This window comes from Bufo gargarizans, chromosome 11, assembly GCF_014858855.1.
Source record: "Bufo gargarizans isolate SCDJY-AF-19 chromosome 11, ASM1485885v1, whole genome shotgun sequence".
NCBI lineage: Eukaryota > Metazoa > Chordata > Amphibia > Anura > Bufonidae > Bufo > Bufo gargarizans.
In genome coordinates, this window is record NC_058090.1 from 7210213 (window position 1) to 7237773 (window position 27561).

The 27561-nt window shown below is 48.7% G+C and overlaps 2 protein-coding genes across 4 annotated transcripts in view; both read left to right on the plus strand.

The window, feature by feature from the left end:
- Window positions 1–12889, plus strand: part of SOS2 (SOS Ras/Rho guanine nucleotide exchange factor 2) — a 43780-nt gene extending 30891 nt beyond the window's left edge. Inside the window, exons 19-23 of one of the 2 annotated variants that reach the window (XM_044272797.1) lie at window positions 1753–1869; window positions 2682–2943; window positions 6274–6315; window positions 6670–6815; window positions 9975–12889. In XM_044272797.1, the coding sequence (XP_044128732.1) occupies window positions 1753–1869; window positions 2682–2943; window positions 6274–6315; window positions 6670–6815; window positions 9975–10484 (1077 nt within the window). In that variant the 3' untranslated portion in view covers window positions 10485–12889. The remainder of the gene's footprint in view (window positions 1–1752; window positions 1870–2681; window positions 2944–6273; window positions 6316–6669; window positions 6816–9974) is intronic. The other variant, XM_044272798.1, reaches the window with a different exon arrangement.
- A 4283-nt stretch (window positions 12890–17172) lies between these two features.
- Window positions 17173–27129, plus strand: VCPKMT (valosin containing protein lysine methyltransferase). 2 transcript variants are annotated; one of them, XM_044272801.1, is made up of 7 exons: window positions 17173–17425; window positions 19664–19774; window positions 19852–19921; window positions 21302–21421; window positions 21940–22044; window positions 26644–26692; window positions 26725–27129. In XM_044272801.1, exons 1-5 carry the CDS (start codon window positions 17190–17192, stop codon window positions 22042–22044), a joined length of 642 nt encoding a protein of 213 aa, XP_044128736.1. In that variant the 5' UTR covers window positions 17173–17189; the 3' UTR covers window positions 26644–26692; window positions 26725–27129. The 2 variants fall into 2 exon arrangements, with proteins under 2 accessions (XP_044128736.1, XP_044128734.1); XM_044272799.1 differs by having other exon boundaries at window positions 26644–27129.
- The last annotated feature ends 432 nt before the right edge of the window (window positions 27130–27561 follow it).

Here is a 27561-nt window from a genome sequence, read left to right on the forward strand (position 1 = left end):
GATCAATCACTGTTTTTGGTAGAAATGTTATTTCTCCATGGCAATTAATTTACTAGCAGGTGTAGTAGAGTAATAGGAACCCAACAGTCAGGACATGTGCGTGCTGCTGATTCTCTGTAATTCAATCACTTATTGAAAGGGGCATGTTCAAAATAATAGCAGTGTGGATGGAGTTCAATGAGTGAGGTTATTCATTCTTTGAAAAACAGGTGGCAATTATTGCCCTTATTTAAGGAAGGAAGGCAGCAAATGTTGTACCTGCTGGTTACAGTGCATTTCTCTCTGAAATTGGGTCGTTACAGATATTGTTCGGAAGAACAGCGTACCTTGATTAAAAAGTTGATTGGAGAGGGGAAAACATATAACGAAGTGCAGAAAATGATAGGCTGCTCTGCTAAAATGATCGCAAATGTTTTAAAATGGCAACTAAAACCCGAAAGACGTGGAAGAAGGCGAAAAACTACCATTCGAATGGATAGAAGAATAGCCAAAATGGCAAGGACTCGGCCAACAATCAGCTCCTGGAAGATCACAGAAGGTGTAAAGTCACCTGTGAGTCCTGTTACAATGAGAAGACGCCGATGTGAGGCCGAGCGATCTGCAAGAAGCCCCCGCAAAGTCCCACTGCTGGAAACAAGACCTGTGCTGAAGAGCTTACAATCTGCCAAAGAGCACATTGACCGGCCTGAAGAGACATTCTGTGGACTGATGGAGGTAAGATGGTTCTTTTTGGGTCTAGTGGCCGGAGACAGTTTGTCAGACGACCCCCAAACACTGAATTCAGCCCCAGTGCACTGTGAAGACAGCGAAGCATGGTGGGCAAGCATCATGAAATGGGGATGTGTCTCAGACTATGGTGTTGGGCCTATTTATCGCAGACCAGGGATCATGGATCCATTTGAATCCATCAGAATACTGGAAGAGGTCATGCTGCCTTATGCTGAAGAGGAAATGCCCTTGTAATGGGTGCTCCAACAAGACAACGACCCCAAACACACCAGTAAACGGGCAACATCTCGGTTCCAGACCAACAAGATTGACACTATGGAGCGGCCGGCCCGATCCCCGGATCTTAATCCAATAGGAAACTTGTGGGTGACATCAAACATGCAGTTTCTGAGGCAAAACCAAGAAATGGAGAAGAACTGTGGAATGTGGTCCAATCATCCTGGGCTGGAGAACCTGGTCACAGGGGCAGAAGGTGGTGACTCCGAGCAGCACAGACGTCCAGCAGGTCTCAGAGACAGCGGTCATACAACTGAGTATCAGTGACGGGATTCAGAGGAAAGGAAGTCTACAGACATTTCTCCGTTTATATAGTGAATGTTTGCGTTTGTAAAGAAGACGACAAACACTGCTATTTGTTGACCATTTTTTTGAACAGTCTAATATTCACTTTTCTTAAATTTTTTAGAGGAACAACACAAATTTGATATATTTTTCTTCCTGTTTTGATTTGGAATAGAATGTGTAGTGTTCCCAATGCATCTGTGTGGATGGAAATAAAAGCTATTAGAAGGATTTTGAGCTTTATTCACTTTTTTTTTTAAAACAAAAACACACTGCTATTATTTTGAACACAACTGTAGATGTGGCTTTTAAAAACCCCATTAAGGGTGGAAGAAAAAGACTGAGGCCATGTCAATTCTGACATAGGTTTTTCACTTTTGCAGGGCACAGGGTGAAATCCACAGGACGTGGACTGTACAGGAATATATTTCCATAACATTTTACTGTCTTGTCTCGTTGCAGAGGTTCTTCGAGAATCTGAATCCTATGGGAAATACCTTGGAGAAAGACTTCACAGACTACTTGTTTAATAAATCCCAAGAGATCGAGCCTCGAGGCTGCAAACAGCCCCCCAGATTTGTAAGTACGGACGGCAGCCACATGTTATCTACTATGCAAACTCACCAGAGACACGTGCATGTTAAAGGAACATTTCAGACAGAACCTATACACTATGATATGCCGGGCGCAGTGCTCCAGGGAATCCCTGTCATGCTCCGCCCCGTCCATCCTAGTCATAATACAGCGTGTATATGTCCATTTTACCTGGAGTTTTCATTTAAAGGGGTAGTATTCCAGGTAGAGAAAGTTATCCCCTATCCATAGCATAGGGTATTCCTATCAGATCAATGAGGGTCCCCCACTGACCACAAGAACAGTGAAGCCCCCTTGATATGGACGGAGCAGCTGGTTGGGTCCCCCAGTTCTCATGATCAGTGGGCATCCCAGCGGTAGGATAGGGGATAACTGAATACCACTTTAATTAGCGGGGTAGGTGATGGCTGAATTAAAGGGGTTTTCCAAGATATTTTTACTGATGACCTATCCTCTGGATAGGTCATCAGTATCTGATAGGTTGGGGTCTGACACCCAAGGCCCCCCGCAGATCAGCTGTTTGAGAAGGCACCGGAGCTCCCAGTAGCACTGCGGCCTTGGCGCAGCTCAGGCCCATTGAAATGAATGGGGCTCAGCTGCAATACCAAGCACCTCTGCTATACACTGTATGGCGCTGTACTGTACGGTGCCTTCTCAAAGCACTGATCGGCAGAGGTCCCTGGTTTCCGACCCCCACTGATCAGATACAGTAAAAATATCTCGTAAAACCCTTTTAACTTGAAATGCTTGGCACTGGAACATGTGGATTTCAATTATGTGACTTCTGCTCCTTGCAGCCACGAAAAACAACATACCCATTGAAGTCTCCTGGCATACGACCAAATAGCGGCAGGCACCTGTCATCTTCTGGCACTCTCCGCGGACATCCCACCCCGCTGGAAAGGGAACCGTATAAGATCAGCTTCAGCAGAATCACCGAATCGGAACACGAATCTATGACCTCTCCACCCATTTCACCCAACACTCCGTCTACGCCTCCCGCCTCCGCCTCCTCGGAGCTCAGCGTCTTTTTAGACATTGATCTGAACAGTTCCTATGGTAAGTGATCCATTGCACGACCAGCCCCGGCTCCTCTACACAGGGATGTACAATCAGTGAGAATTGCCTGCGGGTTTGCTGCAGAATTCACCCTGTGCTTCTAGTGGTGGAATCCCACAGCATCCATTGACGCGTTGCTGAATTACCCTCCGTACCGAAGGTTTACTTCCATTATAGATTTGATAACATTTTGCTGCTGCTGTAACAGGCAATCTGCTGGGTACACGCCGGGTGTGAACATGCTGTGATAGGGCTCCTTCTTTATAAAACAAAAAGTTCCACAACTTTCTAATATATCTTGCATCTCATTTCTTCCCCATTTTAAGATTGATGTTTGCTGTCAGTGAATGGACATATTCCTGTTTGCATCAGACCTAGTAACAGCCCTACAGCTGTGTGTGCAGGACACTTTCCCGGTAGGTTTTTAGACCCTTAGGCCTCTACACACAAAAATTTGTTCTACCACTAAAAAAGACACCATAGAAACTGCTAGTGATTTTTGATTTTTTTTTTGCAATGCATGAAGTGAACGCATTACACCCGCACTAAATCCGGACCCATTCACTTCTATGGGGCTGTGCACATGAGCGGTGATTTTCACGCATCACTTGTGCGTTGTGTGAAAATCACAGCATCCTCTATATTGTGCGTTTTTCTCGCAACGCAGGCCCCATAGAAGTGAATGGGACTGCGTGAAAATCGCAAATATCCGCAAGTGCGGATGCGGTGCGATTTTCACGGTTGCTAGGAGACAATCGGGATAGGGGCCCAATCATTATTATTATCCCTTATAACATGGTTATAATAGCATAATTCTTAATACAGAATGCTTAGTAAAATAGGGATGGAGGGGTTGAAACATTTTTTTATTTTTAAACTCTCCTTAATCCACTTGTTCGCACAGCCCGGCTTCTCTTGTGTCTTCTTGTTTGATGACCAGGAGGAAAAGGACCTGTGGTGACGTCACTGCGCTCATCACATGGTCCGTCACATGATCCATCACCATGCATTTTCCTGCGACGCACCCGCATCTTATCCGGCCCTCACACGCGACGCCCGTGTGAAAGAGGGCTAAGGCTACCTGCACACATTGCCGATTGCGTGCTTTTTTCGCAGATTTTCATGCAGAAGAAGCACCGCATATTACAGTACCGGCAAAGTGAATGAGACAAACCTCATGTACACCTTGTGTATATTTGCCTGTGCGGATTTTTACTCCGCAGCATGTCACTTGTTTGTGCGATTCCGCACCTTCTACAGAGGGGTTTTCCTCCATGGACTTCAATGGGGTTGTTAAAGAGAAAATCTGCAACAAAAGCCACAATAAACGGTGCGGATTTCTATGCGGTTTATGTGGATACAGATGGCCTAAAGGTACCTGCACCTGTTGCAGAGTTTCATGTGGAAACATGCAGCGTAATACAGTACCAGCAAAGTGTATGAGAGAGACGAAGATTAAGAAATCTGCAGCGTGTTAATTGTTTGTGCAGAGGTTAGACCTGCAGCAAATCCGCAAGTTACACATGTGGGATCTGATGCTGAAACCCAGAGAAATCCACATGGACTTTGTTTTGAAATCTGCGTCTGTTTGCAAGTACCCTAAAGGGGCTTTCCGGGTTTTTTCACTTTTTTTATTTAAAGCCATGCCTGCTGCACCTGTTGTAAAAAGTATACGCATCTGCTGACATCTTCCAGGCCCTATCTGTACATTTCCAAATGGACGGGGGTCACATGCGTGGTTATACACGTGACCCAGCAGAGGTATAACGCTGAGACATGTCACCTCTGCGGCAGTCATTGGTTGCAGCAGTATGTGACCCTGTCCGTCTGGAAGTTTACAGATGGGACCAGTGAAGAGAGGCAGGCCGAGCCGTTGTGCTGGACAGAGCACCAGGGAGCAGGCGGGCATGCTTTTTTCAATAAGTACAACAGACTCGCTTTACATTTAAAAATGTGCAAAGGAACCTGTCACATTGAAAATGCAGGGCAGCCAGCAGGTTATAGAGCAGGAGGAGCTGAGCACCTGATATGTACTGAAGTTTGTGCGAAAATATTCAGTAAAATTTGTAATTTAGGGCGATTTCACACAAGTGTATTCAGTCCGGGAAACGCACACTGTGACGGCCATATTTCCCGGGCTGAATGCTGCTCCAGTGACACAAACGCGTTTTTTTTAATGCTGTGCGTTCCTGTCTGACCTTGGATCTACTGAACTGTACTCACGTAATACCGTCAGTACAATTCAGTACAGCCGCGGTCAGACTGGAATTAACAGCTTCATAAATCATTATATGGGCTTGTTCACACGACCGTTGTCCGCCCGTGCTGTGGACTTTAAATTGCACGCCGTGGGGCTGCCGCATGCAGATTACGACCCCATTCACTTGAATGGGGTCCACGATCCATCGGTTCCGCAAAAAGATAGAACTTGCGCTATCTTTTTGTGGTGCGGAGGCACGGAACGGAACCCACGGAAGCACTCCGTTCCGCATCTCTGGATTTGCGGACCCGTTCAAGTTAATGGGTCCACATCCGTGATGCGGAATGCACATTGCCGGTGCCCCGTGTATTGCGGACCCGCTATACGGCAACGGTCGTGTGAACAAGCCCTAATGCTGTGAGGTTGTGTCATCGGAGCAGCGTTCAACCTCGGATATACTGCTCTCACACAGAGTGTTTCCCAGACCGAATACGCTCATGTGAAATTATTCTGTACAGCTCTGCTCTTTCTAGGCTTAAAAGTCCAGTGAGCGGTCCTATCAGTGATTGACAGCTAATTCTGTATTCTCCTAGACCTCCCACTGGACTCCTTAACCTAGAATGTGCAGGGATGTAAATGAATATATGACAAGTTACACACAGGTGAAAAAATATATATATATACAAATGCTGCTTTTCACTGACAACAAGCAGAGATCTAAAAAAAACATTTAGTTTTATACATTGAGTATATTAGGAAGTTGATTACATTGATGTTGTACAGTGAAGTATTGGATGCCAGATGAGAGAAACTAAAGAGATATTCCCATCTCTGCTATGAATGTCCGAAATCCTGAGCGGTGGCTGGAGTTAAGCGAGCTGCGCTTTTCCCGTATCTCCTGCGGCCGCTACGTGTCGGATCGTCTCAGCTTTGAATGACTGAGATGGGAATACCCCTGTAAGCCCAGAACTGAGCCATGGTTCCTCTTTCCACCACTTGGTAGCATTGACCTTAATCCATCTTGTTGCCCCGAGCTCATTGCACGCTGCTATGCCGATGCTCTGCGCGCTGCTGCGCCGATGCTCTGCGCGCTGCTGCGGTGTAACCCTGAATGTTCCTCTCTCTAACAGGTAGTAACAGCATCTTTGCTCAAGTGTTCCTGCCACACTCCAGTAAGTAGATCATTTACTACTGTCACTTGCAGCACCCTGACCTTAGACATGTCCCCTGGGCTGAGCTCAGATCATAAACCTATGGTAGGACTGCAGGGTCCAGGCGTTGTGACCACATCTGGGAGGGACCTGCAGTTTACGTCTCTGTCCCGTTGCAGGCGTCTAAATCATTTCCTCTACTTCAAACAAAGGGTTTTCTATCTTCTGGGGGTCTGACCCCAGGAACCCCCACAATTGGTTAGATATGCATCACTTGTCTTGTATGGGGTCATATGTTTCGAGCAGAACCCGCTACTGAGACCTCCTTCCTCGGAGCCTCCATCTCCCTGACCTCCAGTTCTTTGTCTTCTCCAGAGTCTGTCTCCAGCTCTTGTAACAGTCTGCACAGGCTAAGCGAAGAGCCTCTCCTTCCTCCTCCATTGCCTCCACGTAAGAAAGTTGACCCGGACGCTTGCAGCCTCTCGGTATGTGCTATTATCTGCCACGTGGTGCTCGCACATGTAAGCGGAGAGCCAGATATCGGATGTTCTAATGCAAATGTGTTTTTAAAGGGAGTGTCGCTGCAGAAAATTCCCAGTAACACCAGGCACCGTGCCTTGTAGGGCTCGCAGAGCTGAATGGAATAATACCTTTCACTAGGTATTTAATCCATATATAAATGAGCAGTTAGGTGCATCAAGGGCGGGACCAAGCCTCTCTGTGCGCCCTAGCCTCTCTGTGCGCCCTAGCCTCTCTGTGCGCCCTAGCCTCTCTGTGCGCCCTAGCCTCTCTGTGCGCCCTAGCCTCTCTGTGCGCCCTAGCCTCTCTGTGCGCCCAAGCCTCTCTGTGCGCCCTAGCCTCTCTGTGCGCCCTAGCCTCTCTGTGCGCCCTAGCCTCTCTGTGCGCCCTAGCCTCTCTGTGCGCCCTAGCCTCTCTGTGCGCCCTAGCCTCTCTGTGCGCCCTAGCCTCTCTGTGCGCCCTAGCCTCTCTGTGCGCCCTAGCCTCTCTGTGCGCCCTAGCCTCTCTGTGCGCCCTAGCCTCTCTGTGCGCCCTAGCCTCTCTGTGCGCCCTAGCCTCTCTGTGCGCCCTAGCCTCTCTGTGCGCCCTAGCCTCTCTGTGCGCCCTAGCCTCTCTGTGCGCCCTAGCCTCTCTGTGCGCCCTAGCCTCTCTGTGCGCCCTAGCCTCTCTGTGCGCCCTAGCCTCTCTGTGCGCCCTAGCCTCTCTGTGCGCCCTAGCCTCTCTGTGCGCCCTAGCCTCTCTGTGCGCCCTTACTTATCCTGCATCTTCTGCCAGCCGCGCCATAGTCATGACTGACAGTAGAGTTGACTGAATCGGGTTTGGATTGCTGTATCTGAACTCGATTCTTTTAAAAACTTTAAGAATATGGGCGCCGTTCTACTGTAAAATGTATGGCCTCCGGAGGTCTTTCTGACATTTCAGCGAATATCGCGGGACTTACTTCGTCTCTCCTCTGTCACGTGTCACTTTGTTTATTTGCATAAATTACTGTATCAAAATACGAAGCTGAACTTGGCTTCGTTAATGAGTTCAGCTTCGTATTTTGATACAGTAATTTATGCAAATAAACAAAGTGACTGGTGACAGAGGCGAAACGAAGTAAGTCCCGCTAAAACTTCGGAAAGACCTCCGCGGAGGCCATATATTTTAAGAATCTGGTTTGGATACAGCAATCTGAACCCGATTCGCTCAACCCTAATCGACAGGACCAGATACCTGCATAGTCATCTCTCCTGGTCCTGTCAATCCAGAAGAAGAGGGAGGGGCTGACAGAGGAAGCAGGGGGGGAGGGTGCACAGAGGGGCTCGGGCCCGCCCTCAAGGCACTTAGCTGCTCATTTGCATAAGTACTTTATCTCCAGAATGAAGCAGCTTTCACTTAGTGATCTGTTATCATTACATGGTGCCCGGTGTTACTGTGAATACCCTGGTGACAGCGTGCCTTTGACGCAGGGATCGGCAACCTCCGACACTCCAGCTGTTGTGTAACTACAACTCCCAGCATGCATACTTGCTCTGCTCTTCTAAGAACTCACATAGAAATTAATAGAGCATGCTGGGAATTGTAGTTTCACAACAGGTGGAGTGCCGAAGGTTGCCGATTCCTGCTTTAACATCCTTGCCCCACATTTACCAATATATGTACTAAAAAAAGTGGCGCAATGTAGTGCATCTAGTTTCTACCGTTTTTTTTCTAACATGTCGGACAAGAGTGTGGAGAAAAATGGGGCGATGCTTTACAGGCAAGAGGCGAGGCCTAAGATGCGGAAAAATTTCAGTAAAAAAAAAATCCTAGCGTTTAAAGTAAACCAAACAATATTTGGTATAGAGTCTGCGAAAAGTCTCTGCACCAAATGTATCATCCAGCTGGAGCCACGTGACGAGTGTCCGCCATCTTTACAGTTAGTAAACCGTGGCCATTATGATGATTGTGCCATAGAGGAAAGCAGTGGGACTGTGGGGCCCGTGTGGACATGCATCCCCTGCAGATTCTATGCACCCACACACATCTGAGTTCAGTACTGACTGTACAGATCTGGAGGGCTCCCCCTAGAGGTCGCTTCATGCAGCTAAAATTATGAAAAAGTTCTCCAATCCACTTTCCAGGAGGTGTCCGATGCCAAGACCAGCTCTCACTGCAGGAAGCCCGAAGGCTCCCATTAAAGGGGTTATCAGAGTCGTATTTAATTTTTTCATTGTCATCTTGCCCCCGCAAAGTTTATTACAGATATTGTCTTATGATGATTAACATGAGCTCTGCGCCTAGGGTGGCCACTGGGAAAAAAAACCAGGTGGGGGGGCGCGGAGAGGGAAGAAGTTTCTGGGGGCAAGGTGAGCTGGGGGCAGCTGGGGCGCTTCTCTCCCCCTCAGTCAGCCATGTCTGCGGCTCTATTTACTGACTGGGGGTAAGAGAAGCCTCAGTCAGGTGCTGCAGCTCACGCTTAGACAGCGCAGTGCTGCTGTCTGAGCGGGAGCTACTGAAAGGGTGGCCATCCCTGTGTCCGTCCAGGCCCTGCGCCGGATGGAGGACAGGGAGCCTGAAAACCAGACTGTCCAGCCTAAAACTGGACGTCTGTGGGGTTGCGACTGCACCGTCGGACGCTGTAAGCATCTGCATCCAGGTGTACATTGTGGGTTGAAACCGGGCTACGATCACAAGCCCAATGTAGCCCGGGGAGTGCTCGTCCAGTAGGGTCATTTTAATCATCTTAAAGCAGTTTTCTTCCTCAACGCCTGTCCTCGGGGCCCACCTACCGGTCATGATTTGAGATCGAATACCTGCAGGTAAGTATTACCTGTATGAGGTGCCCGGGCACTGGGGGGGATCATTATAAGGGTTGGATAACCCCTTTTAGCGCAGTACTTTGTAATACACATCAGGGGGGCAAGATGACAGGGAAAAAAAAAAATTTGGACAACCCCTTTAAAAATGCAGTCTATATGAACAGAAGCCATGATGCTAGTAAGAACCTGGTGCAGAGCTGGGCCCCGGGGCCACATTATAACATAGTTTATGATAGTAAGTGGGCGCACACAGCTTTACAGGAGGCTCTCCCTATTGGCCCTGGTGGGCAGGTGTTATATTGTAAGAGAAGATGGCTGCTGTGTAATGTCCCATCAGACCTGACCTCTTTATACTGATTATACTTCTCTATTATCCAGGGGACGTCTCGATCGGATGAGGACCCCCCGGCCGTTCCACCCAGACTTCCTCCACCTCCAAAGATCCAACCCAGAGTCCCTGCTTATACCGGAGCGTTTGATGGACCTCTGCACAGCCCGCCGCCTCCTCCCCCTAGAGACCCTCTTCCTGACACCCCACCTCCAGTCCCACAGAGGCCTCCCGAACACTTCATAAACTGCCCCTTGAATCTTCAGCCTCCACCCCTGGGCCGTCTCCACCGAGAGCAGGATTGGTTCCGGGAGGCCAGCACTGTTCCGCACTCTCCCAACACCCCTCCGAGCACCCCATCGCCCAGAGTGCTGCGCCGCTGCTGTGGGCTCAGCACCAGTCACAACAACCTGTCTCCGTTCGCGGCTCCACCCGTTCCTCCGAGGCAGAACTCCAGCCCTCAGCTCCCAAAACTGCCACCAAAGACTTACAAAAGGGAATTCTCCCATCCCCCCTTGCACAGACTGACCTTGCTGGAAAACGCAGAAACGCCGCAATGACTACGGCCGCCGCGAATCCTGGGCGCCGGCCGGGGATAAGCGAGGGACTTTTACTAGCTTTCTTTGTAATTTATTTTGATAAGGCACTGTATTTCCGCTGTTAACCCCTTCTTCTGGGCTCGACGTTCAGCCACAGAGGGGTTAATGACGACGCTCTTACACTAAAGTGCTACTGATCAAAGCGGCGAGCGCAGGAATGACCTCCACACTACGGCCTTCAGACACTAGAACAGCGCGTTACTGCCTCAGGGGACCACCACCTTTTATTTTATTTACTTTTTGTCTCGCAATTTAATTTTTTTTTGTTTTTATTGCACTGCGCCCTCAAGCGGGCCAGCCCGGTCACACTCCAGGTGTATACAGTGGGCCAAATAATTTGGAAAATGTGTACGTTGAGGGATACGACGTCACGTTCGTCACGCGCACCAAGTGGCCTTTTAATTTCCAGACGGGACGCAACGTCGGCGATTCCCCCGCAGGAAACCTCATTCCGCATGTCCCGTTTTGCTTTGTGGGGCCCCCAATGTACCTGCAGACCCTCAGGCGCCTCTTGGTTTTTGGGCAGGTAGTTTTATATCTGCACGCAGCATTTTGTGAGGGTACAAATAATTTTTCCCTCAATCCACTCAACAGGAGGTGTAGCAGAGCCGAGTTTGTCATTTGAAAACGGTATTCTGGTTTTAGTTGAATAAAGCTCCGTTATTGTATAATGAAGAATTGCAACTTCCTAATGTCCTTTGTCCCCGTTCAACCATTTTCAAGATCGCTGCTTGTTGTCAGTGAACTATATATATTTTTTTATGTACAGGGCGCTTTCTGATGCATGGGGGATCGTAGGGATTGGATCCAGCTGTGGGCCTGTCAAAGATTTCATTCTCCGGTTGTAAATAAGAATGATCCTAGTCACTGACAGCAAGCACATTTTAAAAATAGCAAGAAAGGGAAGCCCCCCAACTTGCACAAAATATCTGCAAAACGTTAGTTTTTTTTTATGATTAAAGGGGTACTCCTATTTTAGGCATTTATTTTATATCCACAGGACTTCCCTCTGGACCCTCATCTATTGCAGAACAGGGGTCCGCTGACACCCCCATCATTTGCCAATTCCTGACTAGCACATTATCCGTACACTTCAACAGATGCACGTCTGGGAATCGGCAAATGCATCAGGGCCCCCACACCTGTCCGGCATTTCCAACCCGTGGACAGGGGGTGGCGCTGTTTCCACCATAAAGCAACCCGGTTTTTCTAATCCTGGCCAACCTCTTCCATGACAGACTCAGCTCTGCTACTTTTGTTAGTAAGTTATTGATGAGCTCATTGATGGGTTTTCACGGAACAAAGGTGGTCGCGCCTCCCCCCGTTTTAGGTGAGGATTGGAACATTTAGGCGATACTAGAGCGGCGCGCAGTTGGAGATGGCTAAGGTTATGGCTGACGTGCCATAGGGGTCGAACAAGGGGCCAACAGTCAGGGTTTTTTTGCATCCTCCTTTACACATGCATGCACAGCTCAGCCGAGGGTGCAGGTGTTCCGTAGCCCCATACACATTAGATGGTTGTCTGGATGATATTCATCTAGTGTGTATGGCTGACTCCGGAGTGCAATGGAGACGGGACGCCCCCTCTGGCTGACGGCAGCAGACGAGCATTAAGCGTGCGGACTATTCTAATGTGCCTTTTCCTTTAGTTCAGCAGGATCCTTCTCATGAGTTGCCTTTTCCTACGAGACCTCTCTGCCATGAATGTAGAGTCTAATACGACCGCGCTCCGAGCCTCCTGCAGAGCGCCTCATTCCAGACACCAGAATATTTTCCCAGGTCCCCTACAGACTGATCGCGTATGGCACGCAGTGGGTTAAAGAACAGGAACGAAAGTAGGAAACAGTCAGTCCTTGCACTGTGTCTATAGAGGTTGTGTCGCCTGTAGGGGGCGGCGGCGGTCTGCAGCGCTGCGTGCACTTTTTCAATCAGGTGACCGTGGTGTGTCTTCCCCCTCCCCTTCTGGAAAAGCGGTTAAATTGTTGCTTTCCGCTGATCAGTCCAAGGTGAAGGTTCCGCAGTATTTTATCCAGTTATGCCTTAAATTCTGGATTCGTCTTACTCTTCTATCTGCTAGAAGTATTAAGGGGGGGGGGGGAGGGGGGAGGCGATGCATGGGGGGGGGGGAGACGTAACCCACATGGAGGATCTTTTCAATTCAGTGGCGAGAAGCCCGACTTTTTTTTTTTTTTTTTTCGCCATCTTGGCGGCAGTCGTTATTTCAGTTTTTGTACCCGGCGGATGTCACATGACTTATCAGGTTCGGCAATGTTTGTACGGAGCCACGTTTCTTTCCTGTCTTGTGGCCTTTTACTGTGCTTTGTATCTGTGTTCTTAACAGATGTAATAAATGACAGTAGTCCTGACCCGGTGACCGAGTCCTGTTCTTTCAGTGAAGGGGCGTTTAAAGGGGTTCTCCGCTTTTATGTGCTTACGGCAACGTTTTCTCAGATGTGTTACATTAGTCCGAGATCAGCGTTGACATCTTCATTTGTAAAGTGCTGATCTCCGTGAAACGAATGTACGTGCGCAGTATTATCAGAGGCTGCTGATGGAGGTGTCAGTCACATGATCCTCCATTAGCGGCCATGTTCTGCGCCATGGCGTGGAGTGAAGACGTCTGTACTTAACGGAGGTGGAGCGCCGACATTCTATTAGCAGGTGGCAGCGCGGTTTCCGGCAGCTTTGGTAGGATAACGGTAACGTGGCTGAGGTGTACTGGGAAAATGTGCTCACGTCTAACACATTAAAGATATTAGTTTGCTTTCAATGAATGAGAACACTGGTTTCCATTCAGAGGCAGTAATGGTGAGCACAGCTCCTCCTGCTCCCAGCTGACGAGTGAATACCATTGTAGCCTGGACTGACACATTGTAACAAACCGGAGATTTGTGCAGCTGCTGATGAGCGTTGTCCAGATACAAATTGAATCCACTTCTCAGCAGGATTACTGTCTCTGAATGGAAACCAGAGTGTTCTCATTCACTGACAGCAAAAATGGCGAGGAATACAGACAGTGTATCAGACAGTTGCAGATGGTTCAGTTTGGACAGTGATTTAGGAGAAGTTCACGTCGCGTTTTTACCCCAAGGCCTCTTTCACACGACCATATGGCTTTTTTAGTGTTTTGCGGTCCGTTTTTCATGGATCTGTTGCTCCCTTTCTTGTTTCCATTGTGTTTCCGTATGGCATATACAGTAATTACATAGAAAAAATTGGACTGGGCATAAAACTTTCAATAGATGGTTCCGCAAAAACTAAACGGATACATAAGACATACGGATGCATTTCCACATGTGTTCTTTTTTTTGCGGACCCATTTCAACAGAACGGAAACTGAATGCATATGGAGTACATTCAGTTTTTTTTTTTTTTGCAGAACCGTTGAAATGAATGGTTCCGTATACTGAACGCAAAAAACGGCCCGTAAACTGAAAAAATAACGGTTGTGTGACAGAGGCTTAAGGCTTCTTTCACACAACTGTATGGATTTTTCAGAATTTTGCGGTCCATTTTTCACAGATCTGTTGCTCCGTTTTTTGTTTTTGTTCCGTTTTTCCATACGACATATACAGAAATTACATTAAAAAAATTGGGCTAGGCATAACATTTTCAATAGATGGTTCCGCAAGAACGGAACAGATATGGAAGACTTAGGCTACTTTCACACTAGCGTTCGTCGGTCCGCTCGTGAGTTCCGTTTGAAGGGGCTCACGAGCGGACCCGAACGCAGCCGTCCAGCCCTGATGCAGTCTGAATGGAGCGGATCCGCTCAGACTGCATCAGTCTGGCGGCGTTCAGCCTCCGCTCGCCTCCGCACGGACAGGCGGACAGCTGAACGCTGCTTGCAGCGTTCGGGTGTCCGCCTGGCCGTGCGGATCCGTCCAGACTTACAATGTAAGTCAATGGGGACGGATCCGTTTGAAGATGCCACAATATGGCTCAATCTTCAGGCGGATCCGTCCCCCATTGACTTTACATTGAAAGTCTGGACGGATCCGTACGAGGCTATTTTCACACTTAGGCTGTTTATATGCTAAAATAATGCAGACGGATCCGTACTGAACGGAGCCTCCGTCTGCATTATTATGATCGGATCCGTTCAGAACGGATCCGATCGAACGCTAGTGTGAAAGTAGCCTTACGGAGTACATTCCGTATGTGTTCCGTTTTTTTTTTGCGGACCCATTGACTTGAATGGAGCCACGGAACGTTAATTATGGGCAATAATAGGATATGTTCTATCTTTTAACTGAAATACGGAAAGCATACGGAGTACATTCCATTTATTTATTTTTTTGCCGAACCATTGAAATGAATGGTTCCGTATACAGAATGCAAAAAACAGCCCGTAAACGGAAAAAAAAAACAAGTTGTGTGAAAAAGGGCCTAAGTGTAACATACACGTTTGCGGGGAAAAAAGATACAAAAGTGGAGTACGCTTCACGTATCCGTCCTGCGCTGTCACGAAAAAACGTATATGTTAAACGTGGGACAAAACTAAAGACCTCTCACCGACAGGTCTGTTGCAGTAACTACTTGCATTCCCCATGTAACAACGATTGTGGGAGCATCTATTCTTTATGATTCTATTCCGTGCCATTCCTCTATTATTCCTACTAGAAGTTTATGACTGAATTGGCAGCAGTCTGCAATAAAGGGCGATACCAGTAGTGTTCCTGTCACTGGCAGTACTGATTGGATAGACTCACCCGTCCGGCGATGCACAGGTAAGCCCTTACCTGTGCCGGGAGCCGGTCTGAAATCAAATGCAGTCACCAGGAGCAGGCAGTTCCGAGAACAGCCGCCGGGGGCCTTCATCGGGCTGTTCTCGGAACTGCCTGCTCCCGACACAGGTAAGGGCTTACCTGTGCATCGCCGGACGGGCGAGTCTAACTTACTAAAGATGGGAGCCCGCATGTGTTCGCTGGCAAACACTGCGAACTGACCATCACTGGTCATAGGTATAGATGCTCCAAAATCGCTATCACATGTACAATGCAAGTAGTTACTTAAACACATATCAGGAGAGATGACAGCTCCTCTTTAAGACTAGTTGCACGGCTGCGGCGATCTGGCAGGCTGTCCCAGCAGGACAGTGGTTTTCGTCCGGCCGATTGTCAGCATATTTGCCGGATCGCCGCCCAGTCCATATTATAGTGAATAGGGCCAGACATGGCCTTACAAACCTCCAGCAAAGCCGGATCACTGCCGCTAGTGTGCAACTAGCCTTAGACAGGGGTCCAATATGGGGAGGGTTAGGGCCGATTTACACGACTGTGCTCTGTCTGGGAAACACGGTCTGTGGATCCCGGACCGACCGCGGCTCCCTTGACCTGAGCTGACTGCATCCTAGCGATTTATGATAGTACATATCTGACACCGGCTCCGTAGTACTGTGCTCACAGGACAACGTGATGATGATGTGAGTGCAGTACAATAGCCCCTCAATCAGATAAGCACTAACTCTATTATAGGTCACTGTGATGGTCAGGGGGCCGCTGACGACACACGGGTCGTGTGCATCAGCCCCTAATAATTTGGGCTGAGCGGGGGGTTGGAAATAATTTGTTATCCTTGATGGGTGGTGCTTTATACTTTGTTCAAAATCTACTCAATCTTTTTCCTAAAATGATACAAGCTCATGATTCCTGGTGGGCCGGAGGTGAGGGGCAGGGGGTTGGACCTGTGGTTCAGGGGATGTTTTGTTCACATTCTGTGCATCTGGGGCCCTAATCCCTGGTGTCAGGTGGTGGTGTGGCCCCCATGTGACCGTCTGCTTTGTATCAGCTGCTCGCAGAAGGGACAGTCACACACAGCTGTCACCTCTACGTCATTAGCCCGGGCTCCATGGCGGCTGACGGTTTCTTTGCCGGTACGTGGTGAATTATAATGCGATAACGCAAGCAGTGTTATTCTATGCCAGGGGTCAGCAACCTCCGGCCTGCCACCTCTTTTGATACTACAACTCCCATTATGCACACTAGCTTGGCTGTTCTTGGGACTCCCATAGAAGTGAATGGCGCATGCTGAGAGTTGTAGTTTCACAACGGCTGCAGCGCTCTGGGATTGTATGCGTCATATGTCATGTCACATAGACGTCACCATAGATACCAGTGGCGGACTCTCCGCGCAACACGGAACCACCGTCCTGTCCCATCAGACCCTGCACCGGGCATAACGGTATACGTTTTGTGCCGCGGCTTCTCTGTGTTAATCATTAGTATTGTAATTATTCATTAGTTATTGTCTCCATGGTAACAACAGATGCGGCTACAACAATCATTAGGGTGACATTATGTTCTGAGAGGCGACTAAGCGGTGACCGCCATTACAGCTGCTGTAACACTGCGGCGGAGAAATGCCAACACTTTATTCTTATAACGGTTTAGAACCAGATTTCCCTTTATACATGTTATGTCAGCCATTAACAGAGGAGGAGCCTTCACCTCACTGGAGGGGACTGCTTCTAGACTCATTTTGGGATAGGAATTAGGGGTCCTGGCCAGAGGGCACACAGCACTCTCTGTATTATTTATTATGGGTCTGGCAGGGGGTTTGCTGCTTTGCAGCACAAAAACGTAAAGCAAACCCCATAGCGAGCAGCACACCACGCATGCGCTGTCAGCGTGTAAATTTGCGCATGCGCAGTTTCCCCTCTTAGCCATGGCGGAGGAGCCGGGAGTGTTCGTGCGGGAGCTGGAGCGCCGGGACGGGGCGGTGCTGGAGATCCGGCAGCTGAGCTCCGGGGACGTGGGCTGCGTGGTGTGGGACGCGGCCATCGTCCTGTCCAAATTCCTGGAGCGGCGGGAACGTGCGGAGCCGGGGCTGTTCACCGGAAGAGCTGCGGTGGAGCTGGGCGCCGGCACCGGCATCGTGGGCATAATGGCCGCCACCCTCGGGTGAGACCGGCGGCACTACAAGTCCCAGCGTGCCTCGTCACGTGTAAACCACCACAAGTCCCAGCGTGCCTCGTCACGTGTAAACCACCACAAGTCCCAGCGTGCCTCGTCACGTGTAAACCACCACAAGTCCCAGCGTGCCTCGTCACGTGTAAACCACTACAAGTCCCAGCGTGCCTCGTCACCTGTAAACCACCACTAGTCCCAGCGTGCCACGTCACGTGTAAACCACCACTAGTCCCAGCGTGCCACGTCACGTGTAAACCACCACTAGTCCCAGCGTGCCACGTCACGTGTAAACCACCACTAGTCCCAGCGTGCTTTGCTAGCCGATTCCAGATTTTTTGCATCATCATGGGGAAAAAAAACACTGCACAAATAAGTGGCGCTGCTCCGGGTGGAGACGCCGTTGATTAGCCCATTGACCATCTGTGGCGACACCTCTAACGCTGATCTCCTGGGCGGCACCAGAAAAGTGTGTAAAATATAAAAACCTGCCGGTGTGAACACAGCCTTAGAGCACTTTCACACTTGCGTCAATGTTTTCCGATATTGAGTTCTGTCCTAGGGGCTCTATACCGGAAAATAACTGATCAGTTTTATCCCCGTGTATTCTGAATGGAGAGCGATCCGCTCAGGATGCATCAGGACTAGTGATGAGCGAACTTCTGTTTTAAGTTCGGCGTCTAAAGTTCGGCTTCCGGTTAGCGGAGAATCCCGATATGGTTCCCGATATGGATTCCGACTTCCGTTGTGGTCCGTGGTAGCGGAATCAATAATCGGCCATTATTGATTCCGCTACCACGGACCACAACGGAAGTCGGAATCCATATCGGGAACCATATCGGGATTCTCCGCTAACCGGAAGCCGAACTTTAGACGCCGAACTTAAAACAGAAGTTCGCTCATCACTAATCAGGACGTCTTCAGTTCAGTCTTTTTGACTTTTCAGGACGGAGATAATACTGCAGCATGCTACGGTTTTATCTCCGGCCAAAAATCCGGAACACTTGCCTGAATGCTGGATCCGGCATTTTTTTCCATAGAAAAATGCATTAGTGCCGGATCCATCGCAGACCCCCAAAAAAGGTAAAAAAATAAAATAAATGCCGGATGACACTGGAAAGATGGATCCGGCATTTCAATGCATTTTTCTGACTGATCAGTCTTACAAATGCCATCAGTTGCCATACGTTTTGCCGGATCACTCTGCCGCAAGTGTGAACACAGCCTTAGGACCCGGGGTGACGGGCTGCAATGCTGTGAGCATTGTGCGCCAACAGAGGCCAGAAAGTAACTCAAAGTATAGATTGTGTTCTTCCTCTGGGGGCGGAGCATGACACATTCTCTTATGCTCCACCCCTTCAGTGATCATCACACAGAACCTCAGCTATGGCCAGAGTACTTCTTTAAAGGGATTCTCCAGGATTGTGACGAGGCCTTTAAGATCAGCACTGGAGCCCCGTTCATCTGATCGGGGGTGCAGGGGGTCGGAACCCCACCAGTCTCAAAAGGATAGACCATCAGTATCAAAATCCTGCACAATCCCTTTAAGTTTGAGGTACAGGACTGCATCGTGGTGCGCGCCCGGAAGGAACGAGCCGTGGACCACTAGGAGGCGTCACAGTGGCCAAACCTGGAAAACAACGAGTGACCCTAAGTTTACTGACCAGGGGAAAATGCTGGGACTTGTGGTCCTCCATATCATTTAAAAGCCCTATCCTGTAACACAGTGATTTGTATCAGCAACTGTGGAGCAGACGATCCCTCCGTAAATCGGATCTCAGGGAGCTGTGGAGTTCTCCTTTAGTCTTTGTTGCCAAGCAACAAGAGTTCAACTTTAAAAGGATTGTCCACTTTTTGGTCGTTAGGACCCTTAGGTGGATTGCAAGGGACCCGATGATTGGCTGCCGTCACCAAGGGTCACACACCCGGTGCCTCCACATGGGATCGGCAGTCACATCCATTGCGGCGCCCATGATCTCCACGTGTCCTAATAGGACAGAAGACGCCCTCTTAAAGGGGTATTTCCATCCTAGCAGCATACTATCACATTATGGGGCCCCCGCTGGTCCTGAGAATGAAGGAGGTGCAGCTTTAGCTCTGCGTCCACCTTCACAGCAGCACTGACCACCCACCGCTTCATGGGGCCGGCTGCAGTTCTCTGCACAGCCAGGTAGCCGGGAGGGCGCTGTGCACGGAGCACATGTGACACTTTTACCCCCTTTCGTTTTTCAGAGCCAACGTCACGGTGACCGACCTCGAAGATTTGCAAGATCTGATGAAAAGGAACATAGAAAGCAACGTGGCGCTCATCACCGGGTCTTGCCGAGCGAAGGTATTAAAATGGTTTGTATTTGCGCAGTCTGAGAATCGGCGCCGACGCTGGTGAAGTATAATGTGTAATGCGTGGATTTGTATCTCAGGGGCGCGGAGGGTTTGGATTTCTCTCCTCCCAACTACATCCTGATGGCGGACTGCATTTACTATGAAGAGGTGCGTTTTATCACTGGCCCCCACAGATTAGTCGGGGCCCCACAAAGCTTAACGGAAGGGACTAGGGCTCTGTCCACATTTGTGACTTTTCTCTGATGTATACCTCCCACATATGCCCTGGTGTAGTCACACGGCTGCCGCTGATTCCCGTGGTACATGCACTGTGTGGTTTCTTTACTGCACCCGGAAAACCATTCAATGTGAACAGACGCCGATGAGTACCGCGGACTGAAATCAGCTGCACCCGGTTTGCTAACAAGGAGCCCCCACACACCTGACTATAGGAAATAGCCCTTGGCAAATTGCTGAATGTGGGGGTTCCCTCTGCAGTGACCCCCAGCGAAGATTAATTTCCCCTGCACCGTTTCTGGCTAATAGAGGGGGGTCCTGAGCAGGGGACCCTCCTTTTACAGACAGTGGGGTTGTTTAAATCAGTCGACCCCATTCACCTGAACACCATTTTATAAAATATGGCTCCTTTCTACCAAGAACAGCGCCACACCTGTCTACAGGTTGTGTGCAGTATTGCAGTATCAGGCACAACCTGTGGGAGAAAGCAGCCATGTTTTTCTAATCCTGTATTCTCTGTTTAACCCTCCCTGTTCCTGGCCACTTTTGTACCGTTCTTCAGGATAGCGCGTGCTGTGCCTCCGTATATCAGCACGGTGTTTGCTGTTCCGGCAATATATCAGCGTGCGGTTTTCTGTGCCGCCATATGTCAGTGGACACTAAGGGAAGGTAATCGTCCAGGGGGAGGGGCTCTCCTACATGGCCCAATAGGATAGCTGTAATAGGGAAGGGTCCAGGGGGAGGGGCTCTCCTACATGGCCCAATAGGATAGCTGTAATAGGGAAGGGTCCAGGGGGGGGGGCTCTCCTACATGGCCCAATAGGATAGCTGTAATAGGGAAGGGTCCAGGGGGAGGGGCTCTCCTACATGGCCCAATAGGATAGCTGTAATAGCGAAGGGTCGGGGGGGGGGGGGGTCTCTTCTACATGGCCCAATAGGATAGCTGTAATAGGGAAGGGTCCAGGGGGAGGGGCTCTTCTACATGGCCCAATAGGATAGCTGTAATAGCAAAGGGTCCAAGGGGAGGGGCTCTCCTACATGGCCCAATAGGATAGCTGTAATAGGGAAGGGGGAGGCTCTTCTACATGGCCCAATAGGATAGCTGTAATAGGGGAGGGGGGGGGGCTCTTCTACATGGCCCTAATAGGATAGCTGTATAATAGGGAAGGGTCCAGGGGGAGGGGCTCTTCTACACAGCCCAATAGGATAGCTGTAATAGGGAAGGGTCCAGGGGGAGGGGCTCTCATCTGTACAGCCTGTTAGGATATATATCTTCCCACACCATTAATTACGATTTGCCCCTCATTACAGTCCTTGAAGCCATTACTGAAGACCCTGAGGGACCTGGCGAGCAGCGAGACCTGTATCTTCTGCTGTTACGAGGAGAGGACCACCGGGAAGAATCCGCAAATAGAACGGACATTTTTTGAGGTAAGAAATCACAATATTCAGAGCCATTCTGTGCATCCTGATCTTCCTGGTTCTTGGCTATAACGCCAGGAAAAGCGCTTGAAGATAGGAAGGAATTCATAACAGTACAGAGGTGTCACTGCAGGTCTGTAGAGCAGGGCGGCGACCTCTGTGGGGCGCTGTAACACACGGCATAGACCTGAATGATGGCTGCAGAAATCCATGTGGTGGCAAAACAGCCCATTTATAATGGCTGAAACGGATTTCCATTCTCAAATGTCTGCAGCAAATCCGCTGCATGTGAATTAACCCTTACAGTGTCCACAGATGTAGTTGTTCTGTTCCACAGACTTGGAAAGACAAGTCTGTATTGTTTTGCTTTGCTCCCCATTTTCTGTTACTTTTCCTGCTAATACATCTAAGAACCAGGAAGATCAGGATGTTCATAGCAGCTTGTCCTTCCCACAGTAGACAGCACTGCGGCATATGTGGGGGTACGATATATGTTTTTTAGAATTTGTCCCCATTTCCTATTTCAGCTGCTGAAACTAGACTTTGACTACGAGGAAGTTCCCATTGACAAACATGACGAGGAGTATCGGAGCGAGGACATCCATATTCTGCAAATCTACAAGAAGAAATGAGTGAGTGCATGTCCTTGAGAGCTCCTCCCCTTTAATGTCTTTAAGGGATTGTTCAAATTTACGTGAACGTGTGATTATCCACATAGATCTTGAAAATTATTGATGTTTTTTAACCTTGAGCAAGATCTCTGCTTGCTAACAGTGAATAAAGGCATCCTGTGGCTGAAAACCGCTCCTGCCCTATTTGTGCTCGCACAGCGCTCTAGCGCTCTGCTCGTCACAGTGCATGTGTGTAGCCGAGAGTGCGGCTGGGAGTTCTTCATTTCACCAGGGGAGTGGAGTCAGAGTTCAAGCTAGTTTTGGGTAGAGTCAGTGGAAATGTACTGGTTCCAGTTTAAAAAATATATTCCTGTTGTGTAATTATTTTATTAACTTTTATAGGAATTTAGAAATTGTAATCATAAATATATTTTATGTTCTGTCAATCTAAGGCCCCTATTTATCCAACACAGTGATAAGCAGGGTGTTCTAGTGATGATAGATAATCAGCTCTCACCTCTCCTGTGTTCTCTCCTGTGATAAGCAGGGCGTTCTAGTGATGATAGATAATCAGCTCTTACCTCTGCTGTGTCCTCTCCTGTCCTTATACTATACACAGTGATAAGCAGGGTGTTCTAGTGATGATAATCAGTCCTCACCTCTCCTGTGCCCTCACTTGTCCTTCTACTATACACAGTGATAAGCAGGGTGTTCTAGTGATGATAGATAATCAGCTGTCACCTCTCCTGTGTTCTCTCCTGTCCTTATACTATACACAGTGATAAGCTGGGTGTTCTAGTGATGATAGATAATCAGCTCTCACCTCTCCTGTGTTCTCTGCTGTCCTTATACTATATACAGTGATAAGCAGGGTGTTCTAGTGATAATAGATAATCAGCTCTCACCTCTGCTGTGTTCTCTCCTGTCCTTATACTATATACAGTGATAAGCAGGATGTTCTAGTGATGATAATCAGCTCTCACCTCTCCTGTCCTTATACTATACACAGTGATAAGCTGGGTGTTCTAGTAATGATAGATAATCAGTTCTTACCTCTCCTGTGTTCTCTGCTGTCCTTATACTATATACAGTGATAAGCAGGGCATTCTAGTGATAATAGATAATCAGCTCTCACCTCTGCTGTGTTCTCTGCTCTCCTTATACTATATACAGTGATAAGCAGGGTGTTCTAGTGATGATAATCAGCTCTCACCTCTCCTGGCCTTATACTATACACAGTGATAAGCAGGGTGTTCTAGTGATGATAATCAGCTCTCACCTCTCCTGTCCTTATACTATATACAGTGATAAGCAGGGTGTTCTAGTGATGATAATCAGCTCTCACCTCTCCTGTCCTTATACTATATACAGTGATAAGCAGGGTGTTCTAGTGATGATAATCAGCTCTCACCTCTCCTGTGTCCTCTCCTGTCCTTATACTATACACAGTGATAAGCAGGGTGTTCTAGTGATGATAGATAATCAGTCCTCACCTCTCCTGTCCTTCTACTATACACAGTGATAAGCAGGGTGTTCTAGTGATGATAGATAATCAGCTCTCACCTCTCCTGTGTTCTCTCCTGTCCTTATACTATACACAGTGATAAGCTGGGTGTTCTAGTGATGATAGATAATCAGCTCTCACCTCTCCTGTGTTCTCTGCTGTCCTTATACTATATACAGTGATAAGCAGGGTGTTCTAGTGATAGATAATCAGTCCTCACCTCTCCTGTGTTCTCTGCTGTCCTTATACTATATATAGTGATAAGCAGGGTGTTCTAGTGATAGATAATCAGTCCTCACCTCTCCTGTGTTCTCTGCTGTCCTTATACTATATATAGTGATAAGTAGGGTGTTCTAGTGATAGATAATCAGTCCTCACCTCTCCTGTGTTCTCTGCTGTCCTTATACTATATATAGTGATAAGTAGGGTGTTCTAGTGATAATAGATAATCAGCTCTCACCTCTGCTGTGTTCTCTCCTGTCCTTATACTATATACAGTGATAAGCAGGATGTTCTAGTGATGATAATCAGCTCTCACCTCTCCTGTCCTTATACTATACACAGTGATAAGCAGGGTGTTCTAGTGATGATAATCAGCTCTCACCTCTCCTGTCCTTATACTATACACAGTGATAAGCTGGTTGTTCTAGTGACGATAGATAATCAGTTCTCTCTCTGTCCCTTATACTAGTTATCTTCATGTTGCTCCAAGGCCTTTAGTTAGAATGCTGACACTGTGCTGCACATGCTCAGTAGTGAAGACCAGAGGAGGCCGTTCACTACCAGGCATGCCTGCAGTCGTCTCAGAGCTGCCAGACAGAATGGGAAAATGGCATTAAAAGGGATTGCCTGGGAATAAGTCACTTTTCTCAGGTGCCCGCAGCCTGCCTCTGCTATGGAATGAATCATACTTACCTACTCCCAGCAGCTCCAGTCCTGTGCACTGCCTCTTGTGCGTCCATCTTCTGGTCTGCGGTTATTTGTTCCATCACAGTCATGATCATCTGCTCCGCTGCAGCCAATAACCGGCTTCAGGATGTGTCTGTTATGGAGCAGATGATCGGGCCCATACTGGAGAGGAAGTAAACAGAAGATGGAGACATGGGAGCAGGACCGGAGCTTCGGATAACAGGTAAGTATGAATCTTCCTATAGCGGAGGCTGCGGCCCCTGTTTAAAGTTATTTATTCCTGGATCCCCCCTTTATGCAGCACTGAATACAGAATATCGCAGGTCCACTTCTTACGTTTCTTTTAGGGTCCATTCACACGTCCGCAAAATGGGCCCACATCTGTTCTGCAATTTTGCGGAACAGGTGCGGACCCATTCATTTTCAATGGGGCCGTAATGTGCTATCCACGGATCCGCACTTCTGTTCTGCAAAAAAAATAGAACATGTCCTAGTCTTGTCCAGCAATTGCGGATAAGAAAAGGCATTTTCTATGAGAGTGCCGGCGATGTGCGGTCCGCAAAACCTGCTGGAAGTGGCGTGCTAGACAGCCAATGCGCTCACAGAGGGGGGAGGTGGGGGACACCACAAGAAGCAGTGACGCTCCAACATGGAACGCACCGCGAGCGTTACAGCTTGAAAGGCAAAAAGGGGGGCCGGCAACCGGATGTGACACGGCACAATGGGCAACAATGGGAACGCAGCAATGATGCTTCCCTATACACTAAATAAAAAGAAGGGCAGGTTGATGGCCCTTACAGAACCTCACCTCGGAGGGCACTTAATAATCATATATAAATAATATAATGAAAATATATCAACATATAAATAGAAACAATAGGAATATGTGGCGCTTTTTTATCTTCGCCCTTTCCCCGATCCATCCTACACCAAATGTGACAGTTGATGAATGTCCGGTGAGACGTTTGACCTCCGACTGTCATCATTTCTCTCTACCTGATCACTAAGTGTTGAGCAGCGCTGACACTGTTTCTAGCTGCCTTCTCTGTCCCCCGGTCGCCATCTTTTCTCACTATATGCAGCCCTTCATTTTCTCCTTCATTCCATCACTGTTGGCGCCTCTGGTTCCGTATTTCTTCCAGGGTTGCATTGACCCTAGGAACATTTGTGTAACCTCCTCCTTTTTTCTCTCTTCCACGTGTCCGCTGGTTCAGTAGCGGTGATGAGCCTGGATATGGACAGTGACCGCTGCAGCCAATTACTGTCCCCAGCTGTAGAGCACTGAGTACAGTGATTGGCTGCAGTGGTAGCACCGGACCAGCGCCACAGAGAACGCCACTGGAGAAACGGGTGGGTATGTGTTTTTTTTTGTTTTTTTTTAAAATATTTTAAGGATTGGCTGAGACAACCCCTTTAGGGAGGTTTTCCTATAAAGAACATTTATCACCTATCCCGTGGATGTCAGTATCAGATCGGTGGGTGTCCGGCGCCCTGCACCCCCACTTCCCAAGGTGCTGTACCTTGTAGCTTTGGAACTACACAGCTCAGTCCATTGTATTTGGTGCACTGCACAATGAATGGAGCTATGTAGATGTGCCAGAGCACAAACACCTGATCCTGGGGGTGCCGAGTGTCGGACCCCTGCCATTTTGATATTGATGGCCTATTCTGAGGATAGGCTTTTCATATGAAAATACAGGACAACTCCGTTAAGGTTTACTTATGGAAAATAAGGTAGTGGGCAGCTTCAGGGTCCCCCTCCCCCAATACTGCTTCTAGGCGATATACGGTTCCACATGGAGCGCCCGTGGCTCTGTAATACTGACCTGTAGGGTCTGCACACATGGACTATGCAGTGCGCATGAAGCCTTAGCGTCGGCGCCAGAAAACCTCCCGGCGTACATGCCAAATGCATCCATAGGGCTCCGTACCCTCCTCTCTGCCTCCGCCACATACCTGCACTGTTCTGCGGGGGCTTTCCACATACCGCACACCAACTTGGGAGCCCAGTGTGGGAATATGTCGGGGAATTTCCACAGATTTACGTGGTATGAATTAACCCTTAGATTTATACAAGAACCTGGCCTCTGGTGCTACTTCTACAACACCTGATGAGTTTCTGCAGTAAGTGGCGCTGTTTTTTGTGTAGATATCTCAGATTCTGAGGTTTGGACATTTTATGATTTTCCTGTTTTTTTCCTCCTCAGTGTATAAAACGGGGCAGGAATGGCGTCACGTCTGGCACTTCTGGGGCAGGAATGGCATCATGTCTGGCACTTCTGGGGCAGGAATGGCATCACGTCTGGCACTTCTGGGGCAGCTGATCAGCAATAAGAAGATGGCAGAGGAGACATTGGGTGGATGAGAAGACGATTTATTGTCACCAGTTTATTGACTGTTCTTACATCCCTCCGAGGAGTCGTCCTGGGGGGTGCAGGCCACAGTATGGCCGTCCTTGTACCCCTAAGCAGTACCGCACAGCGGCCTCGAGGTCTCCCATCATCTACAGGTGCATCCAGGGATCTGAAGTGGGAAATCTACAGGTTGTCAGATAAAGGGTCACACGATGTCCCCTGGTCTAGTGACTATACAGAAGCAGCTCAACCGCCGGGGTCTGCACGTGGTCTGTATGTGCCCGGCGCGCCACGTGTAGTGGATTGTACTTGGGAAATAAACACTGTACATAGATAACATGCAGAGATTGGGATCTGTCTTTAAGGTTTTGCTTTTTATACCGTTTTATTATTTATCTGGGTGAACCTGTCGCCTAAACTGCCGGATCCATGACAGATCCTGGATCTTTCTAGAACTACAAGAGCTGTAATGTCTGTCGCGTCATATGGCAATGACCAGAGACGTGTCCGCTGGAATAAGGCTACTTTCACACTTGCGGCAGTGTGATCCGGCGGGCAGTTCCGTCGTCGGAACTGGCCGCCGGATCCGCCGATCTGCTGCTGACTGAAAGCATTTGTGAGACGGATCCGTCTCTCCGCTTGTCATGCGGACCGACGGATCCGTCTTGTACATTTTTCTCATTTTTACCGATATGCGCATGCCGGAACGACGGATCCGGCATCCCGGTATTCTGAATGCCGGATACGGCGCTAATACATTCCTATGGGAAA

Coding starts and splice junctions, on each gene's coding strand:
- VCPKMT (XM_044272799.1), top strand. CDS start 17,190: ATGGCGGAGGAGCCGGGAGTGTTCGTGCGGGAGCTGGAGCGCCGGGAC. Junction 17,426..19,663: donor ATAATGGCCGCCACCCTCGG/GTGAGACCGGCG, acceptor TTCGTTTTTCAG/AGCCAACGTCACGGTGACCG. Junction 19,922..21,301: donor ACTGCATTTACTATGAAGAG/GTGCGTTTTATC, acceptor CCCTCATTACAG/TCCTTGAAGCCATTACTGAA.